Genomic DNA, 18,611 nt, shown 5'->3' with positions numbered 1-18,611 from the left:
CTGTGGCTTGGAATTTTAGAATATTATACAAAGTAAAGACATGCAATGCATTGTCCTTACATTTTCTCGTTATCTCAGCAATTAATTCAACCAAGTTAAGTTTAAATCTCATACGTTATAAGTATTTACATAAAACGCGTGGGTAGCGTTTGTTCTGCAAAACAGCTTTTACTTCATAATTTATGACGTAATTAACGGTAATAAAGTGATAACGTCTTGTAAATGTTAATAAGCTGTTGAAAGAGGCTGACTGTGACGCGTAGCTTAAGGCTTCAGTTATACGAGTGAAGAGATCTCAAAGAGAGCTGAGGAAACTTCCATTTTATAAATGCTCACATGAAAGCTTAGTTAGGTACGTTGTCAAATTTCTAATTTATTCTGCAATCACAGAGGCCTAAGCTCCTGGGGCACAATTTCGCCTATTTAATCGTAAATATGTTTAGCTTTTCTACAGATATAGTGTTTTGTTGTGATATTTGTCGAAATTGGGGTGTAAACATGCTAAATTATATTTTTAGACGGTTATTGAAATCATATTTGTGCCTATTATGTCTACTATATAACATTCTGGTTAAAATTATATTTCAGTCATTACGAACTTCATGTTTATTAAGTGTGATTGAGTTATTAATATGCAAATTACCGTTTATTGACACAAAATGGTACACAGCTTCTGTATTTTGTTTTTAATAATGGGATACATACATATTTGTATAAAACATATGATGAGTTTAATCTTGTAACTCATTCTTCATAATTTCAGATGAACAAAGTGCTTTATCAAAAAAAAAAGCAACTTCCAGAACCAAGAAAGTTCTAATTCTTTTTCTGGACGAAACTTTTTGTAATTTATAACCGAAAAAAAGAATCCAAGATCTCCGCGTAAAAAAATTCAGCCTTACTTGACAATAGCCATCATAATCTCACTAAATTAAGAAGTATGTCTTATTTTTGTCTTGAAATTTGTCCAATATTCGTGCCATCGATAACATTTGAACCCAATTGCCCACGGTTCACGTAACCGAAGCAATTTGGTTCATTGTTTGAATGTCAGCCAATTCCGTTGATTGTCCGGACCCAATTATTACTACTGATTGTAATTTCCTTCTAATTTGATCTTTAAATTGTCCCTTGAACCTATTTTATGTTTTTGGTTTCAATGTCTTAAAACTCTTGATAAATACAATACTTAAGTAGAAAATACTTATTTTGTAGAAATAATTTTAAGCAATACACTTTACTATTTAAAGTACATAAAAGCCATACCCAGATCCAAAACGTAGGTACTTGATTTTTTAGGGTAAAATTAAATTTGATGAAAATTAGACAAAAGGAGTTAAAACCGAATTACTAAAAATAATTCAATCATGATTTATTAACCAATATATTATTTATTTATACGTCATATTGTACACAAAAAATACAATCTCTTTTGTAAATCATAAAGAGGAGTACACACTATTCCCTACGATATACGTTGAATAATAATATTTGAAATTAGAAATTCATTGGGCGCGGATTACGGTACGCCCGTCAAGGTATTGGTATGCAAGTTGCTCACCCAGTCTAACTTTAGAGTTCTTTGACGGTCTCACTTGATTCACGTGATATTTATAAATACCGTAAAAATATACTGAGACATTCATCGTCGCATTTGACATCGGGTTTAAGAAAACAAAAGACAGTAAAATGCAATAGTATTTGTTTGAAAGTAGAATGTTAATTTAAGTAAGTTTAAGTTCATTTTGTATTAATTTTAATTATAATAACTTAAATCGTGGAATAAAACAATATTTACTTAGATAGATATTTTATTATGCATTTCAAATCACAAATTTAAATTCTAATTAAAATTCTAAGAGCATCTTACAGCGGATACAGAGTACATCAAATAATTAGTAGTTAGTTAACAACTTGACATTTGAATATTAAAAGCACTATGTAAATATCGATCCTCATATCGTAAACGCGGCACGTCCTGTAGGATATCCTCGACGTTAGTTCTCTTCCGTGCCGCAGAGAGCGCGCACGTCGACCAAATACCAATTATAGAAAAAAAAATCGTAAATGAGAATTCCGGTTCGTATAAGCGTAAACTCGCCTTTACAGTGAATTCTATTGTGAATTTTTGCGTGAATTTATTTATTTGAATTATTAAATTGTGTGTTTATTTGTATAGAATTTAAAATAGTGATTTTTTCATTTGTGTTGTGATTTTTGAAAAATGTTTTTTCCTGTTGGAATTTGGTTTGTTTACGAAATAATCATGATTGGAGGTGGGTAATATTTTTTAATTTAATTATTTGTTTGAGAGATAGATTGATTAATACACTACTCCTCTTCTGCGTAGAATTTTACTCCGAGTTAAATTTGCAAAAAATGAAATTGGAAAGCGAAAGTTATCTTGTAGATACTTTTAGCGATATAAATTATATATGTTTGAATTGTGACTTGAATATTTTAAATGAAATTTTAAAATTGTGATAAAATATCCTGTAAACCTTATCATTCTTCTAGATGGACATATTTGGTCATTATAGGTATCTACTTAAATATTTCCTAAGTAATAAATATGTATATTCAATTGGAAACCAGTTTGCACTGGTATTCCCATAACAGCTAGCTGCAAGAACTTCACACCCACACAATCAATTGTGCCGAGTTTAGAAATGCAATTATCTTTGTTTTAATTAAGTGCAGTTACTAATAACAAGTGTTCCATTCCATTCTAGTTTATGTTCCTTTTTTTAGTATATACAACCTTTAAATAATTTTAAATATTTTTATGCTGGTAAGTACAAAAAAGCGACCGCGATAGGACAAATTAAAAATCCAAGTGAAAAATTACGATTGAAGATATTATCACATATTATTATAATTGACGTAGAAATTTGAAAACAGAAAAGAATGTTCTCCTGTTTTAAGCTATTTAGCTTACTTGCTAAATCCGTTATAAACAATTTTATTGTCAAGATTTTTTTTCTACTACATTTCCGTACCTACTTTATTTTGATATCATCATATAAATATTAATAAAATATAACATTTCAAATCAAACCACTTTGTTATAATTTATAGTCTGTGGTTCCTCTATGACACCCACTCCAGTAATTATATCGTAAGTGATGCAATTATCTATGGTTAATCGGATGCAGTACCGACAACTTTATTACTTGACATCGACTTTAGATTGGCACTTAACAGCCCACTAACTAGAATACTTCAACTTTATTGGTTACGTAAAAGGTAATTATTTTTAACGTAACTAAATTCTTTACATTCAATTTGTTTTTTTTTAGTATCGGAGTATTAAGGTAATGAATATTTATACTTTTGTAGAAAATTTACTATTTGTCATTATAGGATTTTGCAAAGTTGACATTAATACTCAAAACTAAAAAAAAATATTGGAAAATCATAGTGGTTTCTTAGGTTTACGCGAATGTTAGACATTGAAATGAAACTACTTTTACGGATTTTATCTAAAAATCTAAAATGAAACCGCGATAAGATCCGTAAAAGTAGTTTCATTTCAATATTGGAAAATCATTCAAAACAAATCCTAAAATCGAAGTCGTATATCCAATACACGACAAATACTTATAAACAATTGCAGCGATCAATCAAACTTTACTAAACTATGAAAGTAAACTATAAAGTTTATAAATGCACAAAACCAAAAAAAATGTTTGAATCAAGCATGTTTGATCGCCAAAGGTTCTTTGAGATCATTTCAGTAACTTCACCTTAATTCAATACCTACACTTAACCATTTTTCCCAATGTTCCTTAAGATCAACTCAATATCTTCACCTTAACACGATACCTAGGCTAGAAACACCATGCCACCTTCGCTTTAATTAATTTCAAAGGCAAGTACGATTCAAAACATAACAAGAAGTACGAGACCAAGTCATTTTCAAGCTGCTAATGCAAAATCCCTGTCATGCCCCAAGATTTATGTTGGCATTAGTAATTTATTATTAGACTGCACTGCAGTGTCGCGAAACACCCCACGTTCGTATGTGGGGGTTAATTAGAACTTGAGATGCAAATTTGTACATAATTATGTAGAGATACGATATACATGAAGACATATAAGACTGAGCTAAAATGATCCGACATTATTTTTTAAGTGATCTTAATTTGTCTTTCGATCGAAACCTTTGTTTTACAAGGGTTTCGGTTCTTTTCTATCTTTAAATAATATTCTCTTTAAGCTTGATCATTATATAATAATATTGATAAACCAACTATGATATAAAACTATGGCTAAAGGCGCACTGTTATAATAACAGACGTGAGAATTATTCGTGAGAAATTAAGAACAACTCCTTTATTATATGTAAGAGACATTTCATCCTGAATTGAACTAGGTACCTAGGTATCTATGGGTTATACGCACTAAGACGCAGACTTGTAAGAGCGCATGTAAATTTAAGCAACGTAATTACTGATCAGCTCTCCACATTAGTAGGAAATAATTAAGCAAAGAAACTCAAACGCTTTGTAAAAACGACACAAAAATCCTATTTATTTATTTAAGACACCTCTTCCAACAGACCTGCAAAGGAAAAGTAAATAAAACGAACGAAGAAGACTACTTATATCCAATTTTTTGCCAAAAGAAAAAGAAATAAAATAATCGATATGTGAATAAAAAAACAAGATCCTACATACCTACTAAGCCATGTAAGATATAATGTAACATCGGATTTACATTATCATTACACCCTATACATCGAGACGCTTTTGTGTCAATGCTCGTTAAGCCTTTTGGTCTAGTCGTTAAGGATGCTTGACAGTTCGAAAGTTGGACATCCATCCTTAGAATTGTATCCTATTCTAGTACGAGAATGGTAGAATAGTAAAATTAGACTGTATGTCAAGGCATTTAGGAGAATAATCGAAATTTGTAGCTGGATAGGAAATAAAACCTCTTTAGTATTAGCTATCAGAATATATATTGCATTGAAGTGTTATAATTGTGTGTGTCTAGTCTGAGTGTCTTTGTGCATGAGGATTTTTCGCGAGAAAAGAAAAAAGGCCTTTATTCTTCCAATCTAAACTTTATGTTTTTTCTAAGTAAACACACTCGGAAATCAAAAATTTAAATTCCTACTTTTATAATCCTTATTCTTTTAAAAGAACCATTTACTTTTGTAATCTAGTTAAAACTAATAGTTAACATTTATTTACTGAAGACGTGAACAAACGGCCTGTGGCTAGGGTATCTATCTTCCGCCCTATTTCCCCTGTGAGATGGATAGGACATTCACTTAGAATGCACATCGCTGCACTTGCACAGACACACTTGAAATATTTTAAAGCCCTATTGTAAATCGCTTTGAAATAGATTTGCCTAGTTCCGAAGTCCCTAAAGCTGAATGAAAATGGCTTGTTGATAGTTAGATGGCAGTGAAAAAAGAATATGGTTCATTGAAATATATATTTTACAGAATATACAATTTAAAGTATCTTTCGTTAAATTAAATCTACCTAAGATTACATCTAATTAACGTGGAGAGATTTGAAATGTAGCACTACTTCTTGACAAAAATTAAGTCGAAAAAATAAAAAGCATGCTTTTTTTCCCGAATTGCAATTGTTGTACAATCTTCCGGTCTTCCGAAATCTGTCAATATCAATCCTTACTTAAATAAAGCATGTCACTTGTTTTCTTGATATACGAAGAGGATTCTTGGCACGTGTCAGTTAAATGTAGCTGTACCCAAATAAAATAAAAAAGGACTTAATTTAATTGGGTTCCAAAATTACCAGAGACGGATTACGTAAGTCAAGTGATTGAAGAGGGACCAAACCACTTTCACGGTCTGTAAATCTTTGTTTAAAGGAAACAGTTTTGTGACATTAAAATGAGAAAAAAGAATGTTAAGATAAGCATATAAATTGTTTATGTATCGGTATATAATATGTACTAAGGATAGGGAGACACTTAGATATCTATAAGCTTACAGGTTTTTTTTTGTATCAAGGTAGGCAACACTTCATTCTTCCATATTAATATGCTAATAAGCTAGCGAAAGCCGCGGGCGAAACATATTGCACTAAATATTAGATATATTGGTTACAACTTTGAGGGACCCTAAATCTTTATACGAATTTAAAATCACTCTATATTTTTTTCGTTCCTAATCAAATTCTAATATTTACTTAATTTATAGCAGTTTAAAACCAAAACGTTAGTTTTCTTTAAAGTACCAGCAACAAGATCTAAGAGTAACTAAGTAGGTTGATCAACGTAACAGAAAATAAGGCCAAACTTAGATTAGATTTCCAAGTTAGTCCAAAGAACTTGTCCAACTCAAGTCCTGCGAGTATTTGAGATAAACAGATTTTATTAGCGGTTTATTCCGTGTTTCTTTAGGAGTAAATGTACATAAGGTGCGGCCTGGTTTAGTCTAAGACCTAACGTTATTTAACTTGAGAAATGCCAGCCAATGTAAATACATTGATAAGAACTTGTTTGCTTTTAGATATGTCTAATATGTAGTAATTAAACATAGACATAAGACATAGTTTTATGCCTTAGCCTTTCCCCACACCATGTTAGAGTCAATTCACAGTCTCACCGCTCCTAGTCTCTCTAAGATGAATACAGTATAGTGCCGAGGTCTATTACCAATATTGGTTGAGGAAGTCACATGGATAATCGCACAAGGGCGTATATGTATTATCTGACCAATATTTGTAGTATTAGATTGTGATAGAACCTAATGATCAAGAAATCATAAGACCCTCTAAAATCATCCGGATATCAAACTATAAAAATACCTATCTATAACCACAAATACTTTTTAGAGTGACTTCACAGACTCACACCCGTTCTCCCCAGAAACCGTTGAAAAATATACAGATACACTTCCCTTAACACTTTAGGTACCACCCACTTAGTACCGAGAAATATGGATGTTAACATCCGCATCGGGACGAGACGGATTGCGACATGTCGACGTAAGATCTGAATACTTTTGATCTATTCCTGTACCCAAATGGATAGCGTCAAGGCTACGATTGATTGCTTAAAAAAACGTCTGATTGTTTGTGTACGCTACTTCTAAAGATTGATAGGTGATTATTATGGCGTTAAAATAGGTTCTTTCTAATGGTGTGAATTGGTGGTGTGCTAATGAATGCGCAAATTTAGAATTTATGTTTACCTATAGTTCTCACTGTACGAGAACTTTGAACAAGGTAAATAATAACTATCAAAATAAAATATATTTATACACTCATAACATTCGAACATTAAACATGTGAGACAAGTTTGTTTTCCTCACTCGTAAACTAGTCGTGAAGTTAGTACTTACATACTATAAGTGTGACATTAGAAACGCAATGAGAACTTAGAAGTATGTAAGAACTAGAAGGAAATTCATGTGAAACAATTCAATAACTAACCTTATCTGAACATTAATACCGAATGGAGAACGAGATTGGCTTTGAAAAATTCGGAATCCTTGCTGACTTGCTGAGTGTATTTTGCTCCGTTTTCTTCAAGTAACGACGTAAATGTCTTTAATGTTGGTAGGCAGGTGTACTTACCGTTTAGATCCAAATCTTCAGTGCTAATCAGTAATTAAATAAGTTCTAAGCCTTGTGCGTAGCAGTTTTTAGGCAGTTTTTTTCGTAAAACGTTCTTATCTTAGCGGAGTAAAGCTTTTTAGTTAACTTTGGAAAAGTCTTTATGACTTCCTTCCAAAAATGGCGCTAACGTGCCAAAAGTTAATAAACTTCAAATTGTAAACTTACATTTTATAAAAATTTAGTTAACATTTTTGACTATTTATTAATCAGTTAATATTTATAAGTGATTTTCATAAAACTAACTGAAGCAGCAAAATATCCCTTTAATCATATTGATTTAATTTATTTATAAAAAGTAATAAAAATATTTCGACTCATCCGGTGGCGCTTACCGATGCGTTCAGTAGCGAGCTATTTTCAACACATAAATCACAGGTCGGCGACATTCGACTAATTTTAACCCTGAAATGTCACACTTCACTTGTCTCTGATATTTATCGTATAAAGCCGTATAAAGTCATTGACACTAATAAAGAATGCAGAGCAATCAACTTAATTCAACACCTCGCTTTTATTACTTGATTCTAACAAAGTCATTAGGAAATTAACTAGTGGTTGTAGCTGAATAAACAAGGAAGTTTGTAGCGTACAATTCATTGGTGTTAAGTTTAATTAGACAGCGTGTAGTAATGAACGAGTCGTGTGTTTACATCTACTCTGTGTTCACAGTTGACCGCAAATTCAATTTGCGGGATGGCAAAAATGAAATGCAGTTTATTTCATATTAATTAAGTTTTGCAGTTGAGATCTGTTTAGAGACAATAAACTTTCATGTAGTTTAGTAATGTACAGCGACAATAACCAGCATTTGCTTGGTTTTTTTTTTTAATACTTTAACTTTGTTTTGTTTTATAAGTGCTTGTTTAAGACTTCAAATTATATTCGAGAAATTATTACTGATCATATTCTTCTAAACTTGAGTCAATACACTATATCAGTATACAAGAAACAAGTGCTAACTATTGCTTATTTTTCATCGACCACCGCTGTCTGAGTGTTGCCCGATTTAGAAAGTTCCCGATATTCGTAGCGTCCCCTCTTGTCGTGAGTCAGGCAAATTATAGCGTTTGTGATTAATGCGAGCTATTCCTGGGTGTATCCTTCACCCGACGATTCACCTTTCTTTGTTCGTCCATCGTGAAACTAAGCGCGGTTTTACCATGCATTAGGGTACACGCATTACATGCAATTACATGTTCTCTAGTGTTCCTACGTGATAAATTGCTACAGCCTACACACTAAAACTTGATGTTTCCTTCGTTAAATACATTGCTATTGTGTTCAGTATTGGTCTTTCTTATAAGAATAAAGTCTTTTGTAAATAGGAGACCGTTTTAAGTCAAACATAAATTTCGTTTTACAGAGTCAGGGTTAAGGAACTAATTTGAAGGGTAATAAAAAAGGATCTTACCGTCTCACGTGTTTTTTTTAATAGCGGAAGCTACTACCTACTTCGGCGTATAATAAGGACGGTTCTGTAAACTAAAACTATAATGATTCAGCTACGAAATACTGAGACGTGAAGCCAAAGGAATGCTGTTTACTATATGCTTGAGCGAGTTTGAGTTAAGCGGAGTATGACTATAAGTGAACTGTTGTACCGACCTACTATGTGTAAGTACTCCGGTTCAAAAAACAAAATGTTGTACCTTAATCTTGGATACGTTTACAGTATTCATATAAAAATCAATTTAGTCGCTTTAACTCATTTAAGAAATAAAGTGAGTTAAAGCCACAAAACTGAATTACACTTTTAACTGAATATAGACTTCTTTTCCAACTATCCAAAGTGTTTTAAATACTTATAAAATAAAAAAAAAATCATTTTTAATCTTTATTATCATATTCAAATTATATTTATTGTAAGGATTATCTGTAACTTAATCAATATCAATAACAGTACTAAACAAGTAAACAGGGGCGAGGTGACGATAATCCGTTCCGTATCGGATAGCCGTTGTTTCAATTTGAAGTAATACTAGTTAATCCCCAATTCGTGATTGGATTAATCTGACCGACACGTCGGAATGTGCGTGCTTCCTAATCCACACGGGTTATTAAAACAAACCAACAGATTTACACGATTTATTATGCTATAGTTTTAATATAAGTAGTTGGGAAAATTAAGAATAGGGTTTAATGAGCGCAGTTTTTTTTCTGGAAACGCTAGTTGTCATGTTACTTTAGAGTTAAAAACTGTTTAACCAAAAAATACCTACTTTTTTGAAACTAACAAAACTGCTTAATCGTGTCAATACATTAACTAAGAAAATACTATAAACACTTCGAACAAAAGCTCCGTGAAATCTAATTTACCGGTTGATATTGTGCAACGCTAACAATACCTAACATATCGTACATGATGCGGTTAGCCGCGCTATGAAACTTGTCACCACAATGCTTTGATACTATCTATCCGAACAACAGTTGCAACATCGAGGCTTGGTTTTAAATCTCGTGGTTTTGTCTCGGCTCACTGACTGCGGTACAATGTGGTTCGTTTTATTACGACAGCTTAACATAATCCGTTTTTGCAGAGCTGTTGTTTCGAGTTAAATCTAGTGTGAATAGCACATGTCACGTTTTAGGAATTTATCAACCCTTGTACCTTACAAAGTAACGGTTGAATTTGATTTATTATTTTATTGTAACGTATTGTTTTATTATGTGCCATCGTGCGCAGATATAAAATCTCACATCGGTTGGATGAAAGTGTTATAAAACCTATTTGAACGCGTCTTTATGTTGAGCTTTTACTGCAATGTCGGTATTAAAACTGAACGTGTATTATTTTAGTCCTTTTTATATCTTGGGGAAGGCATTGTTTTATCAGTAGACTGTACTCCATAAATTTCAAAACACTTTTTTGATCATGTTTTTTTCATTGTTATAGGTCCGCGCCATGGAGCAGCGGCTCTGCGAATGGCCAGCGGGCACTGATGGTGCACCCCGAGCCATTACGCGACTAGAGGGCCAGATTGAAGAACAGGTATGACTTTAATTTTACAATCAACATGTAACGACAATTACATTCAAATCAAAACTACTATGATTTTGTTAAGAATAGTTTCACAAAACACAAAATGTTATGGGAAATGAACGCATCCGTAACAATGCTTTGGCGTCATAACCGGTTTTCGAACTTGCATCCAACCCCAACCTTCAAGTTTTAACAAAAGCTAACAAACGTCATTGTGACAGAAACTTTCGATCGATGTTGTAAACAAATTCTGTTTTTTATAAAATTAAGTAATATTATGAATGAAAAAGTACTCTAAGATGTAGTTTTTGATTAAATGTTTTACTATATACAATTATGTAGTTTTAAGCGATAATAAACAACCACTATATACAGTATGACGTGAGAAAAAAACTTGTTTTGAAAATGCAGGTAATAATCAGTTTATTTTCATGAGATCTTAATAAACTACCTCCAATATTATTGAATAAATGAAGCAGTACTTATTACGCATACTATTAATCTCAAAACTTAACAATTAGTGGCGTAAGAGCTTCAACGCACATCTTACAAGAATTATCTTATTCAGATCTGTGATTCACTTCTAACTAATTACATTCTTTTGGTTTACAAAATTAAACCAGTATTTGCGTGTATTATAATTATTTGGTGTTTGCAAAATACAATCGCATATTTAAGCTCACGACTCACGAGCTTGTTTTATATAATAACTTTTTTAATCACAAATAATTAATTTGGAAGTCCACATGCCGTATTTTTAGATAGAGATTTTTTTTTGCATCGCTTCTGTGAAATATTACATTAACAGTGAACATAGAGCCAAAGAAACTCTACTATTCATTGATTACGGATCCAATGATGGCAATTAAGAGCTTAATATATTTGATAGTTAATTAAATACACAAATCTAATCCGTACCTTGTCGGCAGAAGCAACTAAGACTCCAAGACGCGAAGCAGGTGGAAGCAAAGGCAGCCCGTATCAAGGAATGGGTGACGAACAAACTCCGTGAGTTGGAGCAACAGAACCAATTGCTGCGGGAACAGAACGACCGCTGCAACCAGCAGTTAGAGCTATTGAGGAATCATATTGCGACACAGGGTAGCAGGAATTGTACTGTGAGTTTTACTATTATTGTAAAATTACAAATATGAATGACAATTAAAAAAATATGCAATATCTTTTATGCTTATTATATATTTATTTATACCACAGCATAACATTATTATATCTGCCTTCCCATATATAATAAATTTATATTTAATATATCATTTTCTTACATTTTACATAAGTTTTATGTTTATTAGTTTCATCTCCAACAGTACTTTGTTGTAGCAAAATTAGCAAGCCATGCATAGGGACAAAAAATAGGCCATGATTTGATGAGTATTCTAATCAAAATATAAAATAGCAACCATGCTTGTCATTTCCTTATCGCCATACAATCATGAGCTGTGCTTGCAAATGCTAAACATGAACTTAAAAAAAAAGCATGTTGAGGTATATTACAAAAAAACCTATTGAAAAACTTGGATATTGTTTTTTGATTCATATTTTGAGAAGTAACACTAAATTTTACTGATATTTAGACATCAAGTTTAATACTTTGATATGAACCCGACATAATATAACTTTGGTTACATTATATGACACTACCAATTGTAAATAAAAACTAATAAAAAAGGTCAATTATAAATTTGCTTCAAGTTAATGTACAAAATTTACTTCATAATGATGGTATAGCTGATCTTGATATAATATTACTGTAATGACTACTTGTTCTTATACTTTATATAAGTATTTATGTATTCTATTCCTATACAAAACAATCTATTTAGTATACTGTGTTATCTACATATATATTTATAATTATGTATTCCCTATTCCTATCAACACTATTTCTATATCCCACTATTCTTATATTATTATCACATATAAATTCTTCCTCACCCGCAATATTCTCCACTCTAGTTCCTACCAACTCGAGCGAGTCTCTCGCTAGAGGTGCGCACTGATGACGGGTCCCCCCGCGCCACGTCAAGTCTCTTGGCCTCCAACCGGCGTCGCTCAGAGAGCCTAGAGGGGCCCCAGGTAGCCTAACGTTACCAAACAGCTGGTCACACTGCCTCCATTTATTGGTCCGATTTATCAGATGGATTTTTGGTACAATAATTTTATTACATACCTACATAATACTTGGTCAAGTAAGAACTCGCTCAAGCTATAGTTGATGCGCCGTATGATGATGATAATACAAGCAATAATTGAAAATCGTAGGGAAGTTGCCGAGATTGCTTGAAAATATCGAATTAGTTGACAAAGGAAATGTAATTGGATTGATAGATTTTTTATGACTTAAAAGAAATTTGCGTAACGACGATTATAAGAACTGTCATGCATATAATAACACGGCGCATCAACTATAGTTTATGCGGCATAAATAAAAAAAGTATCTGATAAATGGACCAGTAACTTAGAGACCATATGTGAACCGTGTGTGACGTTGCCTATAGGGCGCTATTGCGGTGTTTCTTTGCAAGTCACGTTGCTATGTATAGTTTCATTGCACTTTATTAAGTTTAATGGATTTATATTGTTTTGTGTTGTTGAATTCTTAGATATGGGTTGATAGTACCCTGTTATAATTTCAACGCTTTGAATTATATTGATATTGGTTTCATAAAATTCTTATTGAAGTGGTATTAGCCCAAATCTGTGCGTTCTATACGAATAGGGTGCGTTTTCACTGACACGGATTCTCGTCCCCGCTTGACTCCGCTTCTCGTCAATGAAAACACAACTTTAATAAATCTTTTTTCAATTTTAGTCACTACGTTTAGAATATTTTGCCAGATGCTCTTGTTGTCACTTTTTTATTCTATAAATTTCGTTAAAGGCACCTTTTTTTTCTGTTAAGTTTACTAGGTTTAATTTTGATTACACTTTATAAAATCAAAAACTAACACAGAATTTAGTTAAAATACTGTCTTTAAAATAAATGCCATTTTCCAAATTGCCTAAAGTAACCTTTTCAAAGATATTTTATTTACTTCAGTAATGCATTATTTGTTCTACTTTGTTTACTCAAAATTAGCTTAATGTTAGCTTTCAATGTAACGTGTTTAATGTATTATTTATTTAGATTAAAAAATCTTTATCTTTCTAACAATATATTAGTATTAGCAACTGAGATTACATATTTAAGCACCTTCCAGACCCAGTCAAAATAATTGTCGCATAATTTCTGCCTGTTGCCGTCTCAGTACAGTGTGAATGCCCACCTACTACCCATTGCAAACATTCACCTATATACCTGAACCAAATTAACCCACATTTTCCACACAGCTACCAATAAACTCATCAGAGCCACACTACAGTACTCCAGTGCGGCACAGACGGAACCTGTCTATCGGTACCACTAGTATAGCTAACAACGTGACCGCTGCCAACCCCACCCTCAATACCATGAACAGGACTATGGATGAGAGGACCACCGCCAGCTTATTGGCTGACGATTTAGCTGTAAGTATATTATTATTTATGTAATAGACGTTTAAAGGAAATATAAGAGGACTGATTCAATTTTTTTAATATGTTGTCGTCAACCCGTAGTTGCAGCCTTTACAGGGCTATAGATGACTCTTCTTATACATAAATAAACTATGTACAATATTGGGCTTAATGCCTGAAGTAATCTTTACCTCATTTTAGTATTATTATTTAATGATACACGACATAGATCAGTTATCTTGGATAACAATAAATGCATAGTTCTCTGTTACAAAATCGGTAATATTGTAGGTCCTTGGTTTTTTTACCAAACATACAAAAAACTTACAAAACCTTCTCTTATTTTTGTTTCAGACTGCCGTAGAAAATTTAGTTGTGTTACCGACGACTCCAAACACATCGACTGATGGTGACACCACACACGATTACGCTGAAATTTACACACCTAGCAGAGGTGAGTTATTGATACAGGCTTTTTTTTTTTTAATAAATAAGACTTTTTGCCTCCTCACACTGTCAACAAAATTTTTTGTCGTCGTGGCACCGATAAAATTATTGTATACCGTCTAAAACGAAATTCTTTTGTTACCAGGCAATATTATAAGAATTTAAATATATGTATAGTAATAAAGGACAGGGTTAAGGGTACTTTCAATATCAAAACAAATTTTTAAACGAAAAATCTTTGGTCATAATACGATAAAGGTTAACTCACGCGTATATATCAACAGCTGACGCGGCGATGGCATCGGTATTGAGCGTTAATATCCAAAAAGTACTCTTGATAATGCCTAGGTATTAATCATACTCACCAAAATACTTCTTACATTTCTGATAACTGCTAATATCCCGTATGTCCTATTCCAGAGCGTACGCCCGCCGCGGCCTGGTCTGGCCCGGGCGCGGCGGGCGGCGCGGTGGTAGTGGTTCAGGGCAGTCGCGGCGGCTCCAGTACGGCGGAGTCGTGCGCGTCCGACCACCGCCCGCCCACGCCGCCGCTGCACCGGTTCCCCAGCTGGGAGGCCAAGATATACCAGGTAGATACACTAGCCTCACTTTCAGTTATTTATCCTACGTTCGCGATTGTTGTAAATACCATTTATTTAAGACGTACCTGGTCTTCTTCAAAAATTAATCAGTTATAACCATTTTATGGACTGCTCGAAAAGTCATAATGTACTGCTGAAAATACTACTTACAAAAGCAATGCAATAACAACCGATTTTTTTTGTAATATTTCCAATGTTATTTAAATATTATGTAACTCTCTTGTTTTACTTGTATTTAACTAATAATACAATATACCACAACTTTCACACAACGCCATCTAGTCTCAAACTAAACAAAACTTACATTATGAGTAGGTACAAGACAACTGATAAATATTTTTTTCCAAAAACATCACATAAACATTTGTTCTGAGTGAAAATCGAACCAACGAAACTCGGTATAGCAGTCAAATCCACTGACCATTAGACTAAATGGCCAGTCGAAAGAATCTGTTCTCAGATCCTTCTGAAATACTATTTTCTCTTTATAGGTCGCAGACGACGGCCTACAGCAGTCGGTCGAGGAAGAACTGAGCCCGCCGCCGTGTCCGCGGCCCATGCACGAGTCCACCAGCTACCAGGACATCTCCGTCCCTGTCTACGCTACTGTTAAAGGGGTCAGTGTACACTGGTAGTTGGTTAGCTATTTCGTCGCTGAAGAGTATATGTATGAGTGGATCTTCAGTCCCCGTTACAAATTATTTTTTTTGTTGAACAGTGCTTTTATCGAAATTATAATGTCATGTTTATTGCACACTCTTTGTCACAATTTACACAAATAGCAAAAAACAAACGTCAAACAGTTTGTTACCAAAATGAATAACATAATGATAGATTATCTTTCTGCTCCTACACTAATAATAAAGTAGAAATGTGCAACTAAACTACTATATTATAACCTGACTACCTGTAACAATATTACCTGTAGAAAATGAGCCTTCTCCTAGCTACTTGCAGTATTTTTTACAGCCTCTAGCACTAAAAAATTTAAATAATGTGGCTTTTTAATAGTAACCTATGTTCTCAAATCACCCCACAAAATCACTATCTTTATCACCTCAAATTAGTTTTACAAATAAATTAATAAACATGATATAAATTTATTCCAGCGCGCTAGTCAGATCAGATCGATGCCGTTCACGGGCGACTCGTCAGACGACTCCTCAGACGGCGAGGAGTCGATGGGTGTCACCGTACACAACACGCCGCATCATCAGCTCGTCAACGTCAACCCTATGTTCAGTAAGTTACTTTAATTTACTGCTTAACCTTCTTTTCGCACGAGAGTCAAATACTCCTTCCGCTTTGAGTTGAGCCTAAGGGAATGTCAGACTTCTATTGACTAAAACCAACCTATCTGTACTTTTGCTCGTCGTGTACCTAGACTACCTAGGCACGGTAACCCCTTAATACAATCCCGCTTAAATCTCATTTATTGTTCAAACACATTTTTTCCCTTCCCACAGGCGGGCAAACCTCAAACCAGATACCGATCAACAATGTGAACCTTACAAGCGTCCTCCCAGCGTCCATACAACAGACCTCCAACGGCTTAGTGTTAACCAACAGCGCTAACGGGCAGTGCAGCTCATCTGACACCAGTCTTAGTGCCTCCAGCCCTTCTAAAAGTGTGAAAACCAGCTCAAGCTTGAGCCCTGCTAAGCGGTCCAGTAGTGGGTCGCCCAGCAAGCAGAGTAAGACCAGAGGTGAGTTTGTTTATTTTTTTGTTGCTATGCAACTGCGATGGCTATCTTTATATTTTTTGTCTTGTAAATATAATTAAAATGGTTAATGAGTTTTTGCAATATAATGTTGTTAGGCACTGCATTGCGTTGTCAATTCTTTTTTCAGCTTCATTAACGGCTTTGCCGATTTTATAAGAAGTATGTTGTTGTAATATGCGTTTCATCTGAGAATAGAAGAAATTAAAACGAGGCTAAATTAAGCATTTTATTTAACACATTTTATAGAATTTTAATCCATTCAAAAGCTTTATAAAAAAAATAGAAAGCAAATTCAATTTCAATTCCATTTTGAATTAAACGCAAAACCGGGGTGCACTTAAACTACAACTAAAATTAAAATAAAGCGCAACGTATCACTTTCACAAATTTCTCCTACTTCAACATCACACCGTTATCACAAATATAATCAACGCCTGTAATACTATTCGCCTTGTCACTAGCCAAGAATAACGCCAGGTGACCTATATCATCAGGCTCACCAACTTTACCCAAAGGCATGAAAGCATCAAACGCTTCCCAAGGGGTATCATCACCCGCGTTCACCAGAATCTCAGTTTTAACTGGCCCAGGACTTATAGCATTGACTCTGACTCCATGCTTCGCCAACTCCAAAGCAACTCCTTTAGTGAAATTGTCGACAGCAGCTTTAGTCACTCCATAAGCGACTATCCTCGGATCACGAACATTTTTTCCAGCAATACTCGATATGTTTATAATGTTGCCTTTCGTATCAATCAAGTATGGGACAGCTAGTCGTGTCATGTTGACCAAGGATCGTAGGTTAGTGTTCATCATAGCATCGAAAGCCTCCAGAATATTTTCGTCCAAAATTCCCCCATATCTGACTATCCCTGCGTTGTTTATAAGTACATCTATTTTCCCATACGTATTAATCGTTTCTTCAATGATTCGGTTAGCGTCTTCAGAATCTGTGACGTCAGCTTTCACGATTAAAGGATCCTTGCATTGCTGAGCGACTTCATCTAGTCTTGTCTCGTTTCTTCCCACGAGGACTACATTAGCCCCCTCTTTAGAGAAGAGGATAGCAGTAGCTGCTCCAATACCCGAACTCGCTCCCGTTATTATGACGACTTTGTCAGAGAAACTCATTTTTGAAGCAATCTTGATACTTGGTATACAAATTTGTAGGTTTTAGTTGTTGAAGTCTTGCTCCCTTGAAAGCTAGTGACACACTGAAGGGAAAATAAAATAGTGTGCCTATTTATACGGTTGTGTATCGATTTTGACAAGCCCTAATTATTAGGAAAGTTAACGATGTGCCTATGAATGTTTTATTGCGGTTAAATGCTTGTTACTTGTACAGGGGGTATTTTCTTTGTGACTTTTTCACCTGAAAGTTAGGTTCTAACACCTGACGAGCAAGAACGAAACAAATAAGTAGTAATAATTGCTATATTTTAAAGGCTATGTTGACTTTTTTCTAATGTTTGAACTTGTGAGTCAGTAATGGACTTTTGGACACGCCCCTTAATATAAAAGTAATTGTTGTTGTTGTTGTAAATGTTGTTTGCTTGTAGATTTCAGACTGATATATTTCTACTTTAGCCTTGAAACATATGGTACATAAAGTATTTTTAATGACTTTCTACGAACTGTATTTGTGATAACAAACAAATTGACTTTTTTATAGTCAGCTATTCCGTAGATTGCTGAAAAAAAATGAGTTTACAATAGGGTAGTTGACTAATTTTGAAAAATT

The 18,611-nt window shown here is 33.8% G+C and overlaps 2 protein-coding genes across 4 annotated transcripts in view; one reads left to right on the top strand and one right to left on the bottom strand.

Moving 5' to 3' along the window:
* The window catches only part of LOC113503688 (uncharacterized protein CG43867), a 47,445-nt gene that overhangs the window by 11,384 nt on the left and 17,450 nt on the right, over window positions 1–18,611 (top strand). For 2 of the 3 annotated variants that reach the window (XM_026885748.1, XM_026885750.1), the window contains exons 2-10: window positions 10,501–10,596; window positions 11,517–11,705; window positions 12,559–12,678; window positions 13,933–14,109; window positions 14,452–14,551; window positions 14,965–15,134; window positions 15,638–15,763; window positions 16,256–16,388; window positions 16,613–16,852. In XM_026885748.1, coding sequence (XP_026741549.1) covers window positions 10,501–10,596; window positions 11,517–11,705; window positions 12,559–12,678; window positions 13,933–14,109; window positions 14,452–14,551; window positions 14,965–15,134; window positions 15,638–15,763; window positions 16,256–16,388; window positions 16,613–16,852 — 1,351 coding nt within the window. Of the gene's footprint in view, window positions 1–6,515; window positions 7,215–10,500; window positions 10,597–11,516; window positions 11,706–12,558; window positions 12,679–13,932; window positions 14,110–14,451; window positions 14,552–14,964; window positions 15,135–15,637; window positions 15,764–16,255; window positions 16,389–16,612; window positions 16,853–18,611 lie in introns of those variants that run through there. The other variant, XM_026885749.1, reaches the window with a different exon arrangement.
* On the bottom strand, window positions 17,254–18,559 carry LOC113503690 (3-oxoacyl-[acyl-carrier-protein] reductase FabG-like). Its single transcript, XM_026885751.1, has one exon. The coding sequence runs from the start codon at window positions 17,999–18,001 to the stop codon at window positions 17,264–17,266; it is 738 nt and encodes a 245-aa protein (XP_026741552.1). The 5' UTR covers window positions 18,002–18,559; the 3' UTR covers window positions 17,254–17,263.

Source organism: Trichoplusia ni, chromosome 20 (genome assembly GCF_003590095.1).
Source record: "Trichoplusia ni isolate ovarian cell line Hi5 chromosome 20, tn1, whole genome shotgun sequence".
NCBI classification, from domain to species: Eukaryota; Metazoa; Arthropoda; class Insecta; order Lepidoptera; family Noctuidae; genus Trichoplusia; species Trichoplusia ni.
Note: the sequence above shows the minus strand (reverse complement) of the source record. Positions and strands in the feature narration are given on the sequence as shown.

Excerpts from the sequence above, each read along its gene's own strand:
- LOC113503690 (XM_026885751.1), bottom strand. The coding sequence starts at position 18,001 with ATGAGTTTCTCTGACAAAGTCGTCATAATAACGGGAGCGAGTTCGGGT.